The sequence below is a fragment of the Xyrauchen texanus genome, chromosome 5 (assembly GCF_025860055.1).
Source record: "Xyrauchen texanus isolate HMW12.3.18 chromosome 5, RBS_HiC_50CHRs, whole genome shotgun sequence".
In the NCBI taxonomy this organism is placed as follows: Eukaryota; Metazoa; Chordata; class Actinopteri; order Cypriniformes; family Catostomidae; genus Xyrauchen; species Xyrauchen texanus.
The window spans coordinates 44,178,929-44,196,575 of NC_068280.1; the positions used below are offsets into that span (position 1 = coordinate 44,178,929).

General features: G+C 35.5%; 2 protein-coding genes across 2 annotated transcripts; one reads left to right on the forward strand and one right to left on the reverse strand.

Moving 5' to 3' along the window:
- Positions 1-295: 295 nt before the first annotated feature.
- Positions 296-5,244, reverse strand: fgb (fibrinogen beta chain). The gene is made up of 8 exons (XM_052127530.1): positions 5,104-5,244; positions 4,944-4,958; positions 4,569-4,766; positions 3,456-3,639; positions 2,864-3,205; positions 2,434-2,556; positions 954-1,239; positions 296-834 (listed from the first exon to the last, which is right to left on the reverse strand). The coding sequence occupies exons 1-8, from the start codon at positions 5,182-5,184 to the stop codon at positions 609-611; spliced, it is 1,455 nt and encodes a 484-aa protein (XP_051983490.1). The 5' UTR covers positions 5,185-5,244; the 3' UTR covers positions 296-608.
- A 3,547-nt stretch (positions 5,245-8,791) lies between these two features.
- On the forward strand, positions 8,792-17,531 carry rnf175 (ring finger protein 175). Its single transcript, XM_052127179.1, has 9 exons — positions 8,792-8,920; positions 11,512-11,549; positions 11,963-12,104; positions 12,233-12,387; positions 12,659-12,766; positions 14,071-14,191; positions 14,344-14,477; positions 14,854-14,955; positions 15,175-17,531. Exons 1-9 carry the CDS (start codon positions 8,900-8,902, stop codon positions 15,293-15,295), a joined length of 942 nt encoding a protein of 313 aa, XP_051983139.1. The 5' UTR covers positions 8,792-8,899; the 3' UTR covers positions 15,296-17,531.
- Positions 17,532-17,647: the final 116 nt, after the last annotated feature.

Sequence of the window (17,647 nt, forward strand, 5' to 3'; positions counted from 1 at the left end):
ACACCCTGGATTCGAACTCGAGACTCCAGGGGTGATAGTCAATGTTAATACTCGCTGAGCTACCAAGGCCCCCATCTCATGACGCCTTAAATGATTATGAGGGTAAATAACTTTTTAACAATTTCATTATGTATTTAATAATTTATTTTTTAAATACCTTGAATTTAAGTTCTGTGTTTAATATATAATATTGTATATTCATTTATTTTACACCAAACACTGATACAAATTTTCTTCTATACATACAACAGCAACAACAACAAAACATAAAAAATATAAATGAATGAAGACACCCTTTAATTTGCTGCAGGTAATCTTTAATGAGAATTATGTGGATTGGGTATCCATCTAGATTTAGCACGTTTGCATGTGCATTCTATTTAATGGTAATGCATTTTGCTCCACATATTCCATTTGAACACTTCAAATAAGAAAATATTTTTTTAAGTCACTCTGTTATGGATATAGTATCTTATGTAAACTTTTGTTAGGCTTCATAATCATCCTATTAATTCTCAAAAACGTCTTTGTAAATGAAATGAGAGGCATTAAATTGCACAAACACATCTACCACAGCATCTTATTCCCATTCATTTGAAGTCTTTTTACTAAGTGAAGAATGGCCTGATCTTCATGCTGATGGATTTGAGTGAATACCACGAGCCCTTCCAGTTCATCCACACAATGCCATCATCTGTTCCATGCTTGGCCATATTTTTTGTGTAAGATCCACCCCAATAGTATCGGCCATTAGGATTACAAGAGTGGCATCGGTTGTACCACCATCCACCTCCATCTTCTCTTGAGCACTGCTTAGTAGGATCTCCAGGTATCCTATGTGTGATTTACAGATTTGGACAGGGAGAAAACATATTAGATATCAGTTTGCAAAACTGCATATATTTTTGATGGAAAAATACTTGCTTCCAATGACAATAATGGACCATACTCACCATTTGTCATTATCTCTGTCATATGTGCTGAACGTCATGCCATTATGTATGGTCATGGTACGGTTCTCCCCAAACAGTTCTGTAGCACCTTCCAAGAATGTGTTTCCAGCCGTTCCGGAGTACCGACCAATTGATAGAAGGTAGTTGTTGGCCTCACCCTGTATAGTGAACTGCTTGTATTGAGCGTAGACCTTTGAGCCACTCCAGTCTTCCATTTCAATCAAGAGCTCAGTGGGGTCCATCTTTGAAAGATGACTAATGCGATTGTTACCCAACCAGTACTCACCTAAAACAGTCACAAAAATTGTATTATATTACGGAGTGTCAGTGAATGTGACATAAATATAGAGGCCTTCACTGGAAAAAAAAACACAGCAAACCCGATCTGATGACAAGTTGTAATAATGATACGAGATGACAAAATTGTAAGATATTGTATGTGTTGGCTTGTACAAAAACATGAAACTTTTACTCCCACATAGAAAAATAAATGAACCAACTAACAATGTTATTATGAGTTTCCCCAAGTTTAACCCCAAACCTACTGTAAACCTAACCATAAATTCTAACCCCTTAGCCAAACCCTAGACCTAACCATGATTTTAATAGAAAAATCACTGTTGTGTACTACGGAAGAAAGAGAAACATCAGGGTTTTGAACCAGCGTTCCTGAAATTTTAAGTTTAACCCCTAACCCAAACCCCAAACCTAACCCTAAACCTTACTATAAAGACTAACCCCTTACACAACACCTAAACCTAATCTTGATAATAATAGAAAGATAACATTTGTGTACCACTGATGAAAGAAAACATCGGTTTGGCACAAGACGAGGGAGTATGTTACAGGTCATTGACATAAATCAGTCATTTGTATTGCATTAATACTGTAGCTAAAATTTTACGTTTGTATTGAATTTATTTGAAATTCTGTTGATTGGTTGGTCTCTATGGGAATAAAAGTCATACGAGCCAAGTCGTACTGTATCTTATGATTTTGCCATCTCTTATGAATTATGACGAGTTGTCATGAGACTATGTTGGATCAGCTTAGAGCAGCAGTCTGTACTGGACCAGCCTTTTTTGTGTTGGTTAGGTGCAGGTTTATCTGATTGACCTTGCTGTTTATCAACAAAATTTTCCTGATGAAGTTGGTACCTAGAATGGTCTTATTGGTGCTTTTGGTTGACCAAGGAAGTTTTGCTGATTGAAATTTAGTTAATTGGCCTGGTGAGGAATACCAGCACACCACTATGCCATGGGGGTTACCAGCATCAATATACAACATATGCTGGTGATGTGCTGCTCTTTTCAGCAGGAACTAACCACACAAAACACAGTGCTGGTGTAAATTTTGTTAGCTGAATTCAGGTTGATCAGTATAATTACATGTTTTGAAACCCCTCTTCCCACATACCTATGGTATCCAGGGATACTATGGTACCGATATAGCAAAATATCACTTGTTAGCAGTAGCTCACCAGGGGTTTGGCAGTAGCCTTTGCCCACATCAAAGGCAATGTTTCCAAAGCCTTTTCGGTAGTCGTCCCAACGCCTGCCAAAGTCAACACTGCCATCCATACGGTTCTGGATAACCAGCCAACCTTTGTGATAAAAAAATGAAAAGTAATAATGGTACTCATATCATATACTGTTTGGTGCATACTGGAATGGTAATGGTATCAGTACTTTTACATTTTATTTGCCAGTGCAAAACTTGCCGCTACAATGCTAAGGTGTAATGTCTGGTTGTTTGAATGTTGCTATGCACTTGCCAGTGTGTTCTGGCTAGGGTGTTTATAGGTGGTTGCTGAGTGATTTCTTATCAGCCAAAGTCAATTGAATCCACTTTCTTAGCAAGGACCTCTTATGATACAATTTATGAATGGTAAAGAGGGAATCTGGACATACCTCCATTTTGAGAGGTCTGATCACAGAAGACTTTGTAAGGCGTGGCAAGTGGATCGGGACGTATGAGATACATCTGAGATTCTTCGCCTCCTTTGCGGAAGACTTCCTCACACTCTTTACCAGACACCACAGGAATTGGGCAGCTGACCTTGCAAGGTGTTGCACAATTGGCCTTTTGAACAGTGATAGCTTTTTCCAAGCGCTGAATCTTTTCACGGATTTTGTCGAGAACAGCTTGTAGGATTTTGATGTTCTGCGGGACGGTGACATCCACAGCGTCCTTTATAAAAGAATGCTGGTTCTCTAGGCTATCAGTGTACTGACTAACCAGCATACCATTGCCTATGAGAATAGAGGACAAACATTTTCATTAAAGAAAGACTTGGGAAAGTCCACTACAGGCACAATGCATTCAAGGCAAATATTTTATCACCTTTAAATCAATCCCATAATTCCCCCTTTTTTATAGCAAAATGCTCTACCAGTTGAACAACAGGAAAGTCTAGTGAGATCTACAAAATGTGAAATGTGAAAACTGTTTAAAAATCACAAGATAATAATGAAATTATCATTATTAATGAAACATCCTTACCCTGGGTGACTCTTTGTCTCTGAGCTACTTCTGAAGACATATCCATGACATAGCCATGGACAGAGTTGGTGGACTGGAAAAGGTCATCCACAGATCTTTTCAGTTGATCTACAGTTGGCCTGACATTCCGTTCTTGTTTAATGAGGGTTTTCTTCAGCTCACAACCCGTGGGACACATCACGCCCTGAAGAGAAAAATGTAATTGAATACTTTAACATTGAGTTAATCCTGGTCCATCCTGGACCTTTACTTGGATGTAGTAACAGAGTAATTAACAGGGTGGACAATATTCCTTTAAAGTAGTCTGTGCTAAAAAAAAAACATTTTTTATTGCATGTTAGTTTTATTTGATTACCAAGATTTTACCTCTAGACTCGTGACGCAATATAGGCTACGACCCAGCAAACAGATTTCAACCAATTTTTAATGTTCTAGGAATGTTCGTTTAAGGTTTTATTTTTTAAAACAATAAATGTATGTTCCCAGAGGATTGCAGGGTGATTTTTTGTGTTACAATGTAATAAGAAAATTGTCTATTGGTTATTTTAGGTTTTATATTTTATAATCAACAATAACATTCCCAGAACATTGCAGAGAGGTTGTGATACATAACATAACGAAAATACAAACGCAAAATGATTGGAAGAGCCTAGATTATTTCCATTGTGCACATGAATATTTGTAGTAAGAATCGTTTGCATGACACACTTTTGTATGAATTCCCTGAAGACCCAGGCCTCATTTACAATTTTATCTTATGCTGTTAAAAAAATACAATGTGACCCAACAGTCTGAGACCAAATCAATTATAGAAATGTTTCTATTAAATTAGTATGTCCCCCTTTTGCTTTAATGACAACTCAACCTGGGATTTACTCTATAAGTTTATGCAAAACCTGATGATCCATGATTTGAAAATGTTTAAGAGCATCATGTGTGCTTCAACGGAAGCAACTTGATCAATGTCACACATTTTTCAAAATCCTAAATCTTCCTTTTTGTTATTTAAAGGGTTAAATTAGATTTTGAATGCCAGATTATCAATGCGGTCTCAAACTTTTGGGCCCAACTTTATCAGAGATGAATCCCTGAATATATTTATGTCGCTCTGACCATTGCCTCAGACATGTGGTTACATCCACCAGCATCTTGGTACTCTTCCTTCTCCTGCATTGCTTTCCCCACTGGTGCCACAGTTGGTCGTCCACGGTATCGAGATACCCCACTGATGGGGGGTGGGGCAGCAGGGCCTGGAGAGTAGGTTTCTCTACCTTTAGGACGATGACCTCTGGGATCTACCTCTTCTACAGGCTATATTCCACACAAAACATGCAAAATAAGCTAAATGTAGATTTTTAACATGACAATAACAATAACTTGTTAATAATAACTTCCCCACTGTTATTTATTTATTAATTTTTTATATATAATTTACTTTTCAGTTAAAATGCAGTTTTAAGTCTGACAAAATTTGAGAAAATGACCTACCTTTTTCTTTGTGTCCTGAAACAGAAAAGGATAGAGGGGAAAAAGAAAGTAATCACTATATTATCAAAATGCAACATTTTAAATCTTACCTGGCATAAACATAATAGATAAACCACTTTCTGGGTTATCAAAATATAGAAAAATAGAAAATAATATTCACCGTTCCATAATCATCGTAATCTGCTTTTTCCTGTGCTAGAGCTCCACCAACACACAGAAAAAGTAACAATATATACTTCATTTTTGTAGAGCTCACAATTCAGTTTCCGCTATAGTGTGAGGTTCTCACTTGTACAAAGTTCAGTGTTACTCTCCCAAATTTATACCAGACAACTTCATGCCCTTGAGAAGGAGGGACTAGCTGAAGTTACTGGTTAATCTTTAATTGTAGAGATGTCGATTTGAGTAATCAGTCCGGGACGGCATCATTTTTGGGAAATGAAGAAATGACAAAGTATTACACGAAAAGTACAATGTGATCCTAAATGAAAGATATTTATTTATTTCAATATATTGAAAATAATCTATGCCAACAAACAGTTGGAAATATCAGATGTAAAAATAAAATTATTTGCGATGGCAGAAGATTTCCATAATATCTGGCTAGATTTTAAGTTAAATTACCTATATTATCATTACTATTCTACCTTAGTTGCAAATAGAACACTGAATAGAGTTGCTGGTTGTGTGCATGGATATGGAATTATAATGTCAATGTGTGGCACAATATTTTTTTAAACTTGTAATTAACTTAAAACGGGAAAGGGTCTCAGATTGAGACACACTCATTCAGTTGATGTTTACTGGTATGTTTCTGTATGTTCTGTTCAATCTGGATTACTTATTAAAGTTACAAAATCATGTTGTTTGTTTGGCTAACATGTTGCGTGATCTGTTGTATCTTCTATCACCCACATCTTTGACTGACTCAAAGTTTAACAGACATGACTATGACAAACAGACACTTTGTACTCCTCTAAACTCTGATGCTCTCTCTATCACTCACTCCTGTACACTTAAAACAATCAAGCCTATATATTAGATTTACACATTTAAATTTCATAATACATTTTATACATTACATTCAAATGTTAACTGTGTAGTCTTTAACAATATTAAATAAATAAAACTTAAAATATTTAAAATATTTATTACTTTCATTTTGTCAATACATGGACACTGGCAGCCAAACGTTTGGAATAATGTACAGATTTTGCTCTTATGGAAATAAATTGTTACTTTTATTCACCAAAGTGCAATCATCTGATTTTGTATCCGTTGTGAAAGGCAGCAGGTGGCTGAATAGAGCAAGATGACCCGCACTGTTTACATTCTTTCTAGGGGAACACTGTAACGTGTCAAACAGTGATGGCAATTGTGATAACTGGTGTGATGAAGAGACAGTATTCAGAGTTTTTTTGCCATGTTTCAAAAGACGAAAGACAAACAGATGTGGTTTGCTTGGTGACATTTCCACATCAGCAATGACAGCTTTGCAGATCCTTGGCATTCTAGCTGTCAGTTTGTCCATATACTCATGTGACATTTCACCCCACACTTCCTGTAGCACTTGACATAGACGTGGCTGTCTTGTCGGGCACTTCTCATGCACCTTACAGTCTAGCTGATCCCACAAAATCTCAATGGGGATAAGATCCATAACACTCTTTTCCAATTATCTGTTGTCCAATGTCTGAATTCAATGTCTGTATTTCTCTAACATTTTCTTTTTGTTTATCTGTTCAAAAGGGGCTTTTTCTTTGCAATTCTTCCCATAAGGGCTGCACCCTGAGTCTTCTCTTTACTGTTGTAGATGAAACTGGTATTGAGCGGGTAGAATTCAATGAAGTTGTCAGCTGATATGTGAGGCATCTATTTCTCAAACTAGAGACTCTGATGTACTTATCCTCTTGTTTAGTTGTACATCTGGCCTTTCGTCTCTTTCTGTACTTGTTAGAGCCAGTTGGTCTTTGTCTTTAAAGACTGTAGTGTACACCTTTGTATGAAATCTTCAATTTTAAAAATTGTATAGCCTTCATTGCTCAAAACAATAATTGACAGACAAGTTTCTAGAGAAAGCTGTTTCTTTTTTTGTTGTTGCCATTTTTGACCTTATTATACCTTAAGACATGCCAGTTGTGGCAACTCAAATAAAAGCACAAAGACAATGTTAAGCTTCATTTAACACTCTAAATAGATTTCAACTCAGCTTGATATAATGGCACGTGATGTTCTAGTACAAAATTAGCAATTTACATGATTACTAAAGGATAAGGTGTTGGAGTGATGGCTGCTGGAAATGGGGCTTGTCTAGATTTGATCAAAAATGACTTTTTTCAAATAGCGATGGTGCTGATTTTTACATCAGTAATATCCTTGCTATATTTTGTGATCAGTTGAATGCCACTTTGGTGAATTAAAGTACCAATTTCCTTTCCGAAACAGCAAAATCTGCGCATTATTCGAAACATTTGGCCACCAGTGTATATAAGTATATGTACAACAGTAAAGAGAAGACTCAGGGGTGCAGGCCTTATAGGAAGAATTGCAAAGAAAAACCCACTTTTGAAACAGAAAAACAAAAAGTAAAGGTTAGAGTGGGCAAAGAAACATACATTGGACAACAGATAATTGGAAAACAGTGTTATGGATCTTACCCCATTGAGCTTTTGTGGGATCAGCTAGACTGTAAGGTACATGAGAAGTGCCCGACAAGACAGCCACATCTATGTCAAGTGCTGCAGGAAGTGTGGGGTGAAATGTCACATGAGTATCTGGACAAACTGACAGCTAGAATGCCAAGGATCTGCAAAGCTGTCATTGCTGATGTGGAGGATTTTTTGATGAGAACTCTTTGAAAAGTTATTAATGACCTGATAAAACATTGTGATCAGTTGAATGCCACTTTGGTGATAAAAAGTACCAATTTCATTGGTACCAACAATGTTGTGTTTCCATGTTTTATGGGGACTTTCCATAGACATAATGTTTTTTATACTGTACAAACTTTATTTTATATCCCATAGCCCTACCCCTAAACCTAACCCTCACAGAAAACTTTCTGCATTTTTACATTTACAAAAACATAATTTAGTATGATTTATAAGCTGTTTTCCTCGTGGGGACCGACAAAATGTCCCCACAACGTAAAAAAATTCGGGTTTTACTATCCTTATGGGGATATTTGGTCCCCACAAAGTGATAAATACACACACACACACACACACACACACACACACACACACACACACACACACACACACATAATGTAAATAATATTTTTTTATTATTTCACAAAGCTTAAAGTTTACACAAATAAAAAATAGCAGATGCCAGTTAGAATTCTGGATATGTCAAAATATCTTTTTTAAATCTTTCTAAAAAAATCTAAATAAAATATATTTACTGACAAATCAGTACATCAAACATAAACAGTCAATTTGATATAGAAGACTATGAATACTAGCCCACAGGCTACAGAATACAGCTCTTCGCAGAAATGTTATCATTTGAAACAAATGTGGGCTTTAGGCTAGCAAACACACAGCTTCCAACCAATTTCTAACGTTCTAAAAACGTTCTATTTATGCTTTATGTTTTGTAACCAAAACTTCCCACTCCCAGAATGTTGCAGAGAGGTTGTGATAGAGACATTCATTATGTCATCATGTTTTCCATTCATTAAAAACGACATAAGGGGCATTAGAGTAGCCTAAATAATATAGTGCACAATAATAGTGCACATAACTATTTGTAGTGTATTCCATACATGTTCCTAGTCTTCTTTTGAATGAATTCCCACAGGACCCAGAGGCTGTTCCCTCAAACGCAGAGCTGTAGATGACTGCGTGTTTTGGTCCTGCGCAGATCTGTGCCGACGGGCTGACATGAACACATGAGCAAAATGTCGAAACGGAGCTATTAATAGGTGACTGGAATCTAGACCGTGATAAATAATGGCTGGCCTGCAACCCCAGGTACTCGATTCAGTATTTCATCTATCGATAAACCTTTGCACGTTTGATGTTTTGCCATCTACGTTCAAGCGAGCGTCCTGACGTGTCTAGAACGAGAACGCTCCCTCACAAACACCGAGACTCTGTATAATATATAATAATCGCTCGCCTCGCTTGCAGTATAGATAGCTTCGTTGGTTATAAAGAGAGCTTTTTAGTTGGACGTGTCGTTGTGTTTCAGTGTAGACCGGGTGTATGGTTGGTGAACGGCTGCAAACGTGGCAGAAACAGCTGTCTAAGTATGCATACGGCGTATGTTACAGACCATCTAGTCAGGTGTAACTGGAATGAGAGGTGCATATGACTGGGTGTTTAATTAAGAGAGTAAATCGTTGGTTTAAAAGTACTGAGTACTAGGTGCTAGAGTCATTCAAGGGACCACACAAGCTCTCTACTAGTCAGTAGGTGTGGAGTCGATTCCTCGACTCTGACAAGCCATGGAATCGGAGTCGACTCTAGATCGACTCTTTTGTTCTATCGACTCGAACAGTACGTTGTGATTGGCTCAAATCAGTGAATTGGCTTTCTTAAGAACCAATCATATACCTTACACACACATGTAGGTGGGACATTCATTCATCATGTCCTAAAGAGGGAGAGGGTGCGTTTGCTGTGTAATTGGGGAATTAACTCGTTTTAATGCTACCATAATTTAATAAATGTTTTACTCCATGAATTGCACTACTTTAATTTCAAATTTTTTATACATGTGTGAGTGTGTGTGTTTGTATATTTATATATATATATATATATATATATATATATATATATATATATATATATATATATATATATATAAAACATTTAGTAACAACTTGATTTCATTGCATTCTATACATTATTGCGGTCTATCCATCTATCCTGTTCATTTGTTTAAACTTAGTTGGGACTACACAAACATTTTTTGTGGCATTAATATTGCATTGATAAAACTGGGCAGGGAATTTCCATCACCCAGCATACTTTTCATGGGACTAGACAAGAACAAGTGTTGAAAGTGTTATTTTATGCATTTTTTAGCAAGATGAGAATAGGAGTGTTAATGTTTAATATTCTCTTGTTTTGGTATTTAAAAAGAGTTTAATTAAACCTAATAAAATTTAAATAAAGCTACTTTAGTACATTGTCCAACTAAATTATGTTGTCTCAATGAAACTGACCTAATCTGAATGAAAGACAATAAAACTTTCTCAAATTCAATTAAAGGTGCACTCAGTAACTTTTGAGTTTTTAACTTTTCATCTTACACTGACACCTAGCGTCTAGGATGTAGCATCATTTAAAATCTATATTTTTCAGTTTCAGATGCCATTGTAGAACTGTATTATTCACAGACAGCCATGATTACTTTAATCAGTGAGTGAAAATGTCAAATAACAGGACGTTTACTGAGATTAAGCAAGTAGTTTTCGGCTGGCCATGTGATTTCAACATGGCAGCCCCCATGTGCGGACCCTCTCCATGTAGAATAAAACAGCTTTTATAAGGTTACTCTTATGACGGGAGTCTTCATTTGAATGTGAGTGGTCATGATTTCCTACATGTATTGTAAAATTACAATTCATGTCTTTAGGAATAAAACCTTTTTCTTGAGGAATAAATGACTGTGTGCACCTTTAAGTAAGGATAATGATAAATTTGAGTGTATAATAATTTACAGTTGTTAACATTATAAAATGCATTAGGTATCATGAACTAACAATGAATAATATATATTTTACAGTATTTATTAATCTTTGTAGGGATGCACCGATGTATAGGCTGCCGATATGTATCAGCCAAATATTTACCAAGTTAGAACCCTCGGCATATCAGTAATAAACGTGAAAACACCAATATAGTTCATAGTGCATTGACTAATGTTAACATATATAACTTTTGATATAAAAAATGTGTTAGTTTATGTTAAAATTACCACTAATATTCATTTTGCTGTAAAATGCTGTAAAAGTATTTTTCATTCTTAGTTCGTGTTAACTAATGTTGTTAAAGTTATGCTATTGTGTTAAAGTAGTGCTTGTTAAGAGGGGTCTATTTACTTTTACTTAAAAAAAAAAAAAACACCTAGCAATGGACTATCCCATACAGAAATGTGATAAATTGTCATATATGAACATAAAATTATTGTTCATATATATGAACATATATGTATGTATTATAACAATCCACTTGTATTCTACATGTTACATATATGAAAATGTCCTTTTTTGTTGTATTGTGAAAGATATGTTCCATATTGTATATAAAACTATGTGACTTACTTATATCAGTAAAATCCAAACATAAATATATATTTCAAAGATGTGTTTTACTGTACATATATTGTCAAATATCAGATTTCTTTATGCCACTGCCCAGAAGAAAACCATAAGAACCGCACAATCCAACCATATCTCTGGACCCGAAAACATGGGTGGGCTTTTTTGACTAGCGGCAATGTAAAGAGTTCACCTCCAACATCCTGGCATGCAGGGAGTTTTGCACTGTCAAAGTACCTACATAGTTCCTAGTTTTTTACCTGTCATTTCTAAATCCAAATCTTTTCTGTCCAGGGGGATCTTTTGAAAATCTCTCACAGAGAAACCTGGAAGTAAGTACTCCTCATCAGTCTTTAACATTACATTGTTGCTCGGAATAATGATGGACTTAATTTTTGAGATGTTGAAAAAGACCTCTGAAATGTCCGTCCTGTGTTTGTGTACTGTGGAGTTATACTTCTAGACTGTCGCACCCTCTTTTTTCGGTTCCTTGTTGTCATTTTCTGGGGCATGTTATTAGTGAACCTTGACGATGTAATTTAGGTGGCCTCTGGAGATCTTCTGACCAAAAGAGGAACAAAACCTCTTTCATGACCTATTTCTTTGAATCATAGCTTCTAGATTTGAAATGAAGTGTATGTAGAAGGGTTAACTTTCATTAGACCTTTGTTTTAGCTTGGCTCAGTGTGCTTTCATGACTTGAAATGAACGTAGCCTTATTTATTCTGGTGTTTCTGTATTCTAGGATGCAGCATGAGAGGTTAAATGTGAAGCACAGAGGTCACGAGGCCATGCACGCTGAGATGGTTTTGATTCTCATCGCCACACTAGTGGTCGCTCAGATTGTGCTGGTTCAGTGGAAACAAAGACACTGCAGATCCTACAACGTTAGTGCTTTATAATACATTTTGAACTTTTATCAGTAATACATACAGATAAATACAATAATGAAGTATTTCACAATCTCAGAGCTGGTTTTGTCCATGTAACTGTTGTAAATGTTGTTCTCTGCTAGCTTGTTACACTGTTGCAGATGTGGGTGGTTCCTCTGTACTTTACCATTAAGCTTTACTGGTGGCGTTTCCTGTCCACATGGGGCATGTTTTCTGTCATCACCAGCTATGTCATATTCAGAGCTACCCGCAAACCACTGTCCTGCAGAACGCCAAGGTAATGTTTTTAAAGAAAAGCAATGAGGACATAATGTCAATAACACTAAAACCCTAAAATGACTATAAAATTGAAATTTTTAAACCCTCCAAAAATTGGCCCCCATTCACTTCCATTGTAAGTGCCTCACTATAACTGTGATTTTTGCTTTATGTAAAGAAAAGGAGGGATGAGTTATATTATTTTTTGCGGTAATCAACATTATGCCACAAATGCTGTCGACTGAGCTTAATTGGTCTTGAATAAGTACAAATCTGGTTATTTTGTACAGGATGGTGTATAAGTGGTTCCTCCTCATTTACAAGCTGAGCTACGCTGTGGGTGTGATTGGATATCTCGCCATCATGTGTACCATGTTTGGATTCAACATTTTCTTCAGGTGCTTAAACTCGATTAACAAAGAATATGCTACTTTCCAAATTAGATCCTTGCTTATAATCCTGTAGTCACCAAAACTGGCATCTTCAGAAATAGAATTGGCTTTGTATCTATCATCAAACCTCCTGTTTATTGCTTCCATGGCAATGTTGATGCAGTGACATACTTATTGAAAGGAATTATTATGTGACAATGTAAGAAACGTATGGATGCTTCTGTGGTGACATATGTTTCTGAGGGTGTACCATTCCAAAAAATGTATTGGTGTATAAACTATCAGCTGTATTGACTGGTTGGATTTAAAATGTTTTTGCATTTTTTGTTTTACAAAAACAGATTTTTGACCTTTTAGCCTTTTCAACCCACTGTTTTTTGAAGACAATATAATTATATTGTTTTTAGAACATTAAAGAGTTCACAGGCTCTGAAGTATATTTTATTGTATTGTGGTGCATAATTAACAGTTCACCCAAAAATGAAAATTCTCTCATCATTTACTCACCCTCATGCCATCCCAGATGTGTATGACTTTCTTTCTTCTGCAGAACACAAACAAAGATTTTTAGAAGAATATCTCAACTCTATGGGTTCATATAATGCAAGCGAATGGTGATCAGACCATTTGAAGTTCCAAAAATCACATAAAGGAAGCATAAAATTAATCCATAAAACTTCAGTGGTTAAATCAATATAATCAAAAGCGATATGATAGGTGTGGGATGGAAACAGATCAATATTTATTGTAAGTCCTTTTTTAATATAAACCTCTGCTTTCACTTACACAGTCATTCCACATTTTGAAAGTAAAAGTGAAAGTGGAGATTTCGCTTTTGAAGATATGGATTTAACCACTGGAGTATTAGGGATTACTTTTATGCTTCCTGTATATGCTTTTTGGACCTTTAAAGTAAAAAATAAAATAAAACTAAAAACAAATTGTATTCAGCAGGAGAAAGAAAGTCATACACATCTGGGATGGCATAAGGGTGAGTAAATTATAAGAAAATTTTACATTTTTGGGTGAACTATCCCTTTAAATTCTTTTGAAAAGATTTGTAATAAAGTTAGACCAGATTCAGTTTGAGTTTTTATCAAAATTATATTTTCAAAACCTTATATAGGTTTATAAATACTATACCTTTTATAAACATTTCCCCCTAGATTTGCAATTAAAATAGCCATGGAAGCTGGCATGGATTTAAATCACAAACAAACGAACAAACATTCAATATGTCAATTGAGAAATGTACCAAAAAAACTAAAAGCAAGCTGTGATTTCTGTGTTGTTTTTTTTTCTTTTTACAGGATTAAAGCAGAGGACTCTATGGATGTTGGTGTGATTATGCTTTTCTATGGTCTGTACTATGGGGTGATGGGACGAGACTTTGCAGAAATCTGTTCAGACTACATGGCATCTACTATAGGGGTAAATATAGTTGCTATAAGAATCAGGGAGCTACTTGAATTTGAAGAATCAGGGAGCTAGTTGAATTTTTTTATCTTATTGTTTTAGTAATTCCATACAATAACTCTCAGTTTGGCTTTTTCCTTGTTCGTTTTCTTTCTTTTCTGTTTCAGTACTATAACAGGGGTGGTATGCCGTCCCGAAACCTTAGTGATAACATATGTGCGGTGTGTGGTCAGAAGATTCTTGTGGATGTAGATGAAGAAGGCATCATTGAGGACACCTACCAGCTCTCCTGCAACCACGTGTATCCTTAATTCCCCTTAAACTTGTAGATTGAAAATATTATAAATAGTTTTTCTTTCAATATTTCAATAGGTCCAAAGTTAAAATTAGTAAGATATGAGAAGTGCTTATGTTATATAGAAAGCATATATATTAATTTTATTTTATTTATTTAATTCTTTGCTAAATGTGTTGATATGTGCTTCAAGTACTTGATTTCAAATTATTTTGAATCCAGTTTGAGGAAAACATAATAGTTTACTTTGCAGCATTAAACCATTGATTTTTTGTGTGTGTGTTGTTTGAATATGTTCACGCTGTTAAAATTACAGCTACTGTCATAACAATTGTTTAAAGTTTGATTAGTCTGTTTATCATTAACCATTGATGGTCAACAGATTTCATGAATTCTGTATTCGCGGCTGGTGCATCGTGGGAAAAAAGCAGACATGTCCATACTGCAATGAGAAGGTGGACATCAAAAGAATGATGGACAACCCGTATCCTTGAATTTAATTAAACTGGTCTATTCTACATATTCAATAAAATAATATTTATGGTAATAATTTGCCTCCTTGAGAGTTGGAAATGATCTAAATTTGAAAACCTCAAAATATATATATTTTGTATAATACTGTATTTATTATATAAACTAATATAAAAGATTCGGGTTGTACTCTGCCATGTTTTCCTGTGTTCTTCTTAAATCTGAACACCAGCTGGGAGAGAACACATGTTTTATATGGACAACTTCTGGACTGGTTAAGGTACCTGGTGGCCTGGCAACCCATTATAATTGGAATCGTGCATGGAATAAATTTTTCACTTGGACTTGAATAGATATCTGCAGCAATTAGTTCCATTAAAACAGTACATGTGTTTACCTTTTGGTATTTATTTGTAAATTGTGTACTTTATAATCAAAATCGCACAGCTGATATTGTAATTGATTTGATACAGAGTAACAGACTTTTCCAAAACCACAGACATATACAACACTTTCAAAAAGTAATCAAAGGAAAATCTTTCGTTCTCTAAAGCTGCTTTATCTATTTTTTTTCTATCACTCCTTATCAATATAGTGCCTAATTTAAGTGTTTAGTTTAGCCTCATGACAGTTTGTTTGTTTAACTGTTTGCCATTTAAATGTTATCTTTATTTAATGAGCGGGTGTTATTGATAGTGGAAAAAGATGTTTGGTGAACTGGAATTATTGACAAAACAGAGGATAATATTTTCTGTAAATACTGTGTCAAGGAGGAAATAATCGGTAATAACATTTCCATTGCATCCATGTGGTAAGAAACACAATCTTAGTGTGTAATTCATATGTTGAGGAAGTTGGCAGTTGCCAATAAAAGAGAAATCATTTGTCAATATAAATCTGCACACTCAGTCTGAATAAATGTGTTCTTATATGTAAGACAAACACTATTAGTTCAAGCATACTGAGACATTTAATGTTATGTGAAATGTGTTTTTGTTGGTTTTCTGTTATATTGTTGGACATCGTTCGTCTATTAAGATACAGTGCCAATATAAAAAATTTAAAAATGGTTAAAAACACCATCTCTATTGTGTTAAGGTCTGGGCTCTGGCTGGACCAATACAAAAAGTGGATTTTCTTTTCTCAAGCCAATCTGTAGTGGATTTACTCTGGAATCAGCTCATAAAAAATGTACGAGACCAAAATGCAAAATGATCAGTTTCTCTGGATTTACTATTTATAGGTATGTGTTTGAGTAAAATGAACCTTTTTGTTTTATTCTATAAAGTACTGACAACATTTCTCCCAAATAACAAAAAAGATGCAGTGTTTTCAGACCTCGAATAATGCAAAGAAAACAAGTTCTTATTCATTTTTAAACAACACAATACTAATGTTTTAACTAAGGAAGTTTATTTAGGCCTCCTTGAAAGTTGGAATAACCCTGATTTACAATCACAGCTTTCACGTGTCATGGCATGTCCAGTCTTTCACATTGCTTTTGGGTAACTTTATGCCACTCCTGCTAAAGCAACTTGGCTTTGTTTGATGGCTTGTGGCCATCCATCTACCTCTTGATCACATTCCAGAGGTTTTCAATGGGGTTCAGGTCTGGAGATTGGGCTGGCATTGACAGGGTCTTGATCCGGTGGTCCTCCATCCACACCTTAATATAGACCTGGCTGTGTGGCATGGAGCATTGTTCTGCTGGAAAAACAAATCCTCAGAATTTAGGGAACATTGTCAGAGCAGAAGGAAGAACGTTTTCTTCCAGGATAACTTTATATGTGGCTTGATTCATGTGTCTTCACAAAGAAGAATCTGCCCGATTGATCCTCCATCAAATTTCACAGTGGGTGTGATACACTGTGGCTTGAAGGCCTCTAGGTCTCCATCTAATCATTAGACGACCAGGTGGAGGATTGGTGATTATCTGGGGGTGAGGAGATGGATGGTCACAAGCCATCAAACAAAGCTGAGCTGCTTGAATATTTGTGCCAGGAGTGGCAGAAAGTCACCCAACAGCAATGTGAAAGACTGGTAGAGAGCATGCCATGACACAGGAAAACTGTGATTGTAAATCAGGGTTATTACACCAAATATTGATTTCTGAACTCTTCCTAAGTTAAAACATTAGTATTGTGTTTTTTAAAAATTAATATGAACTTGTTTGAGGTCTGAAAACACTGCATTTTTTTTTTTATTTTGACCAATTGTCATTTTCTGTAAATAAATGCTGTAAATTTCAATATTTTTATTTGGAATGTGTGAGAAATGTTTTCAGTATTTTATAGAATAAAACAAACATTTTAATTTGACTCAAACGCATGCCTATAAATATTAAATCCAGAGAAACTGATAATTTTTCAGTTGTCTCTTAATTTTTTCCAGAACTGTATGTTTAGGGTAATTATCCTGCTGCATCACACAAATTCTACGGAGCTTCAGCTGGCACACAGCCAACCTGACATTATCCTGTAGGATATCTTGATAAACTTGGGAATAAATGTTTCCCTCTGATGGCAAAATGTCCAGGCCCGAAGCAGCAAAGCAGCACCAAATCATGATGCTCCCTCCACAGTACTTCACCGTTGAGATGATGTTTTCATGTTGATATGTGGTGCCTTTTTTACGTCATACGTAGAGCTTAATTCAACCAGAGTTTCATCAGTCCACAAATTTTTTTCCCAGTAACGTTGTGGTGT

Bases quoted from the DNA above. Each gene is read 5' to 3' on its own strand.
- fgb (XM_052127530.1), bottom strand. From the start codon at position 5,184: ATGAAGTATATATTGTTACTTTTTCTGTGTGTTGGTGGAGCTCTAGCA. The intron at 1,240-2,433 runs GTGAGCTACTGC...TGACTGTTTTAG, and splicing joins AGGCTACTGCCAAACCCCTG to GTGAGTACTGGTTGGGTAAC. The intron at 835-953 runs GTGAGTATGGTC...AATCACACATAG, and splicing joins GACAGAGATAATGACAAATG to GATACCTGGAGATCCTACTA.
- rnf175 (XM_052127179.1), top strand. From the start codon at position 8,900: ATGGCTGGCCTGCAACCCCAG. The intron at 12,388-12,658 runs GTAATGTTTTTA...TATTTTGTACAG, and splicing joins CTGTCCTGCAGAACGCCAAG to GATGGTGTATAAGTGGTTCC. The intron at 14,192-14,343 runs GTAAATATAGTT...TTTCTGTTTCAG, and splicing joins ACATGGCATCTACTATAGGG to TACTATAACAGGGGTGGTAT.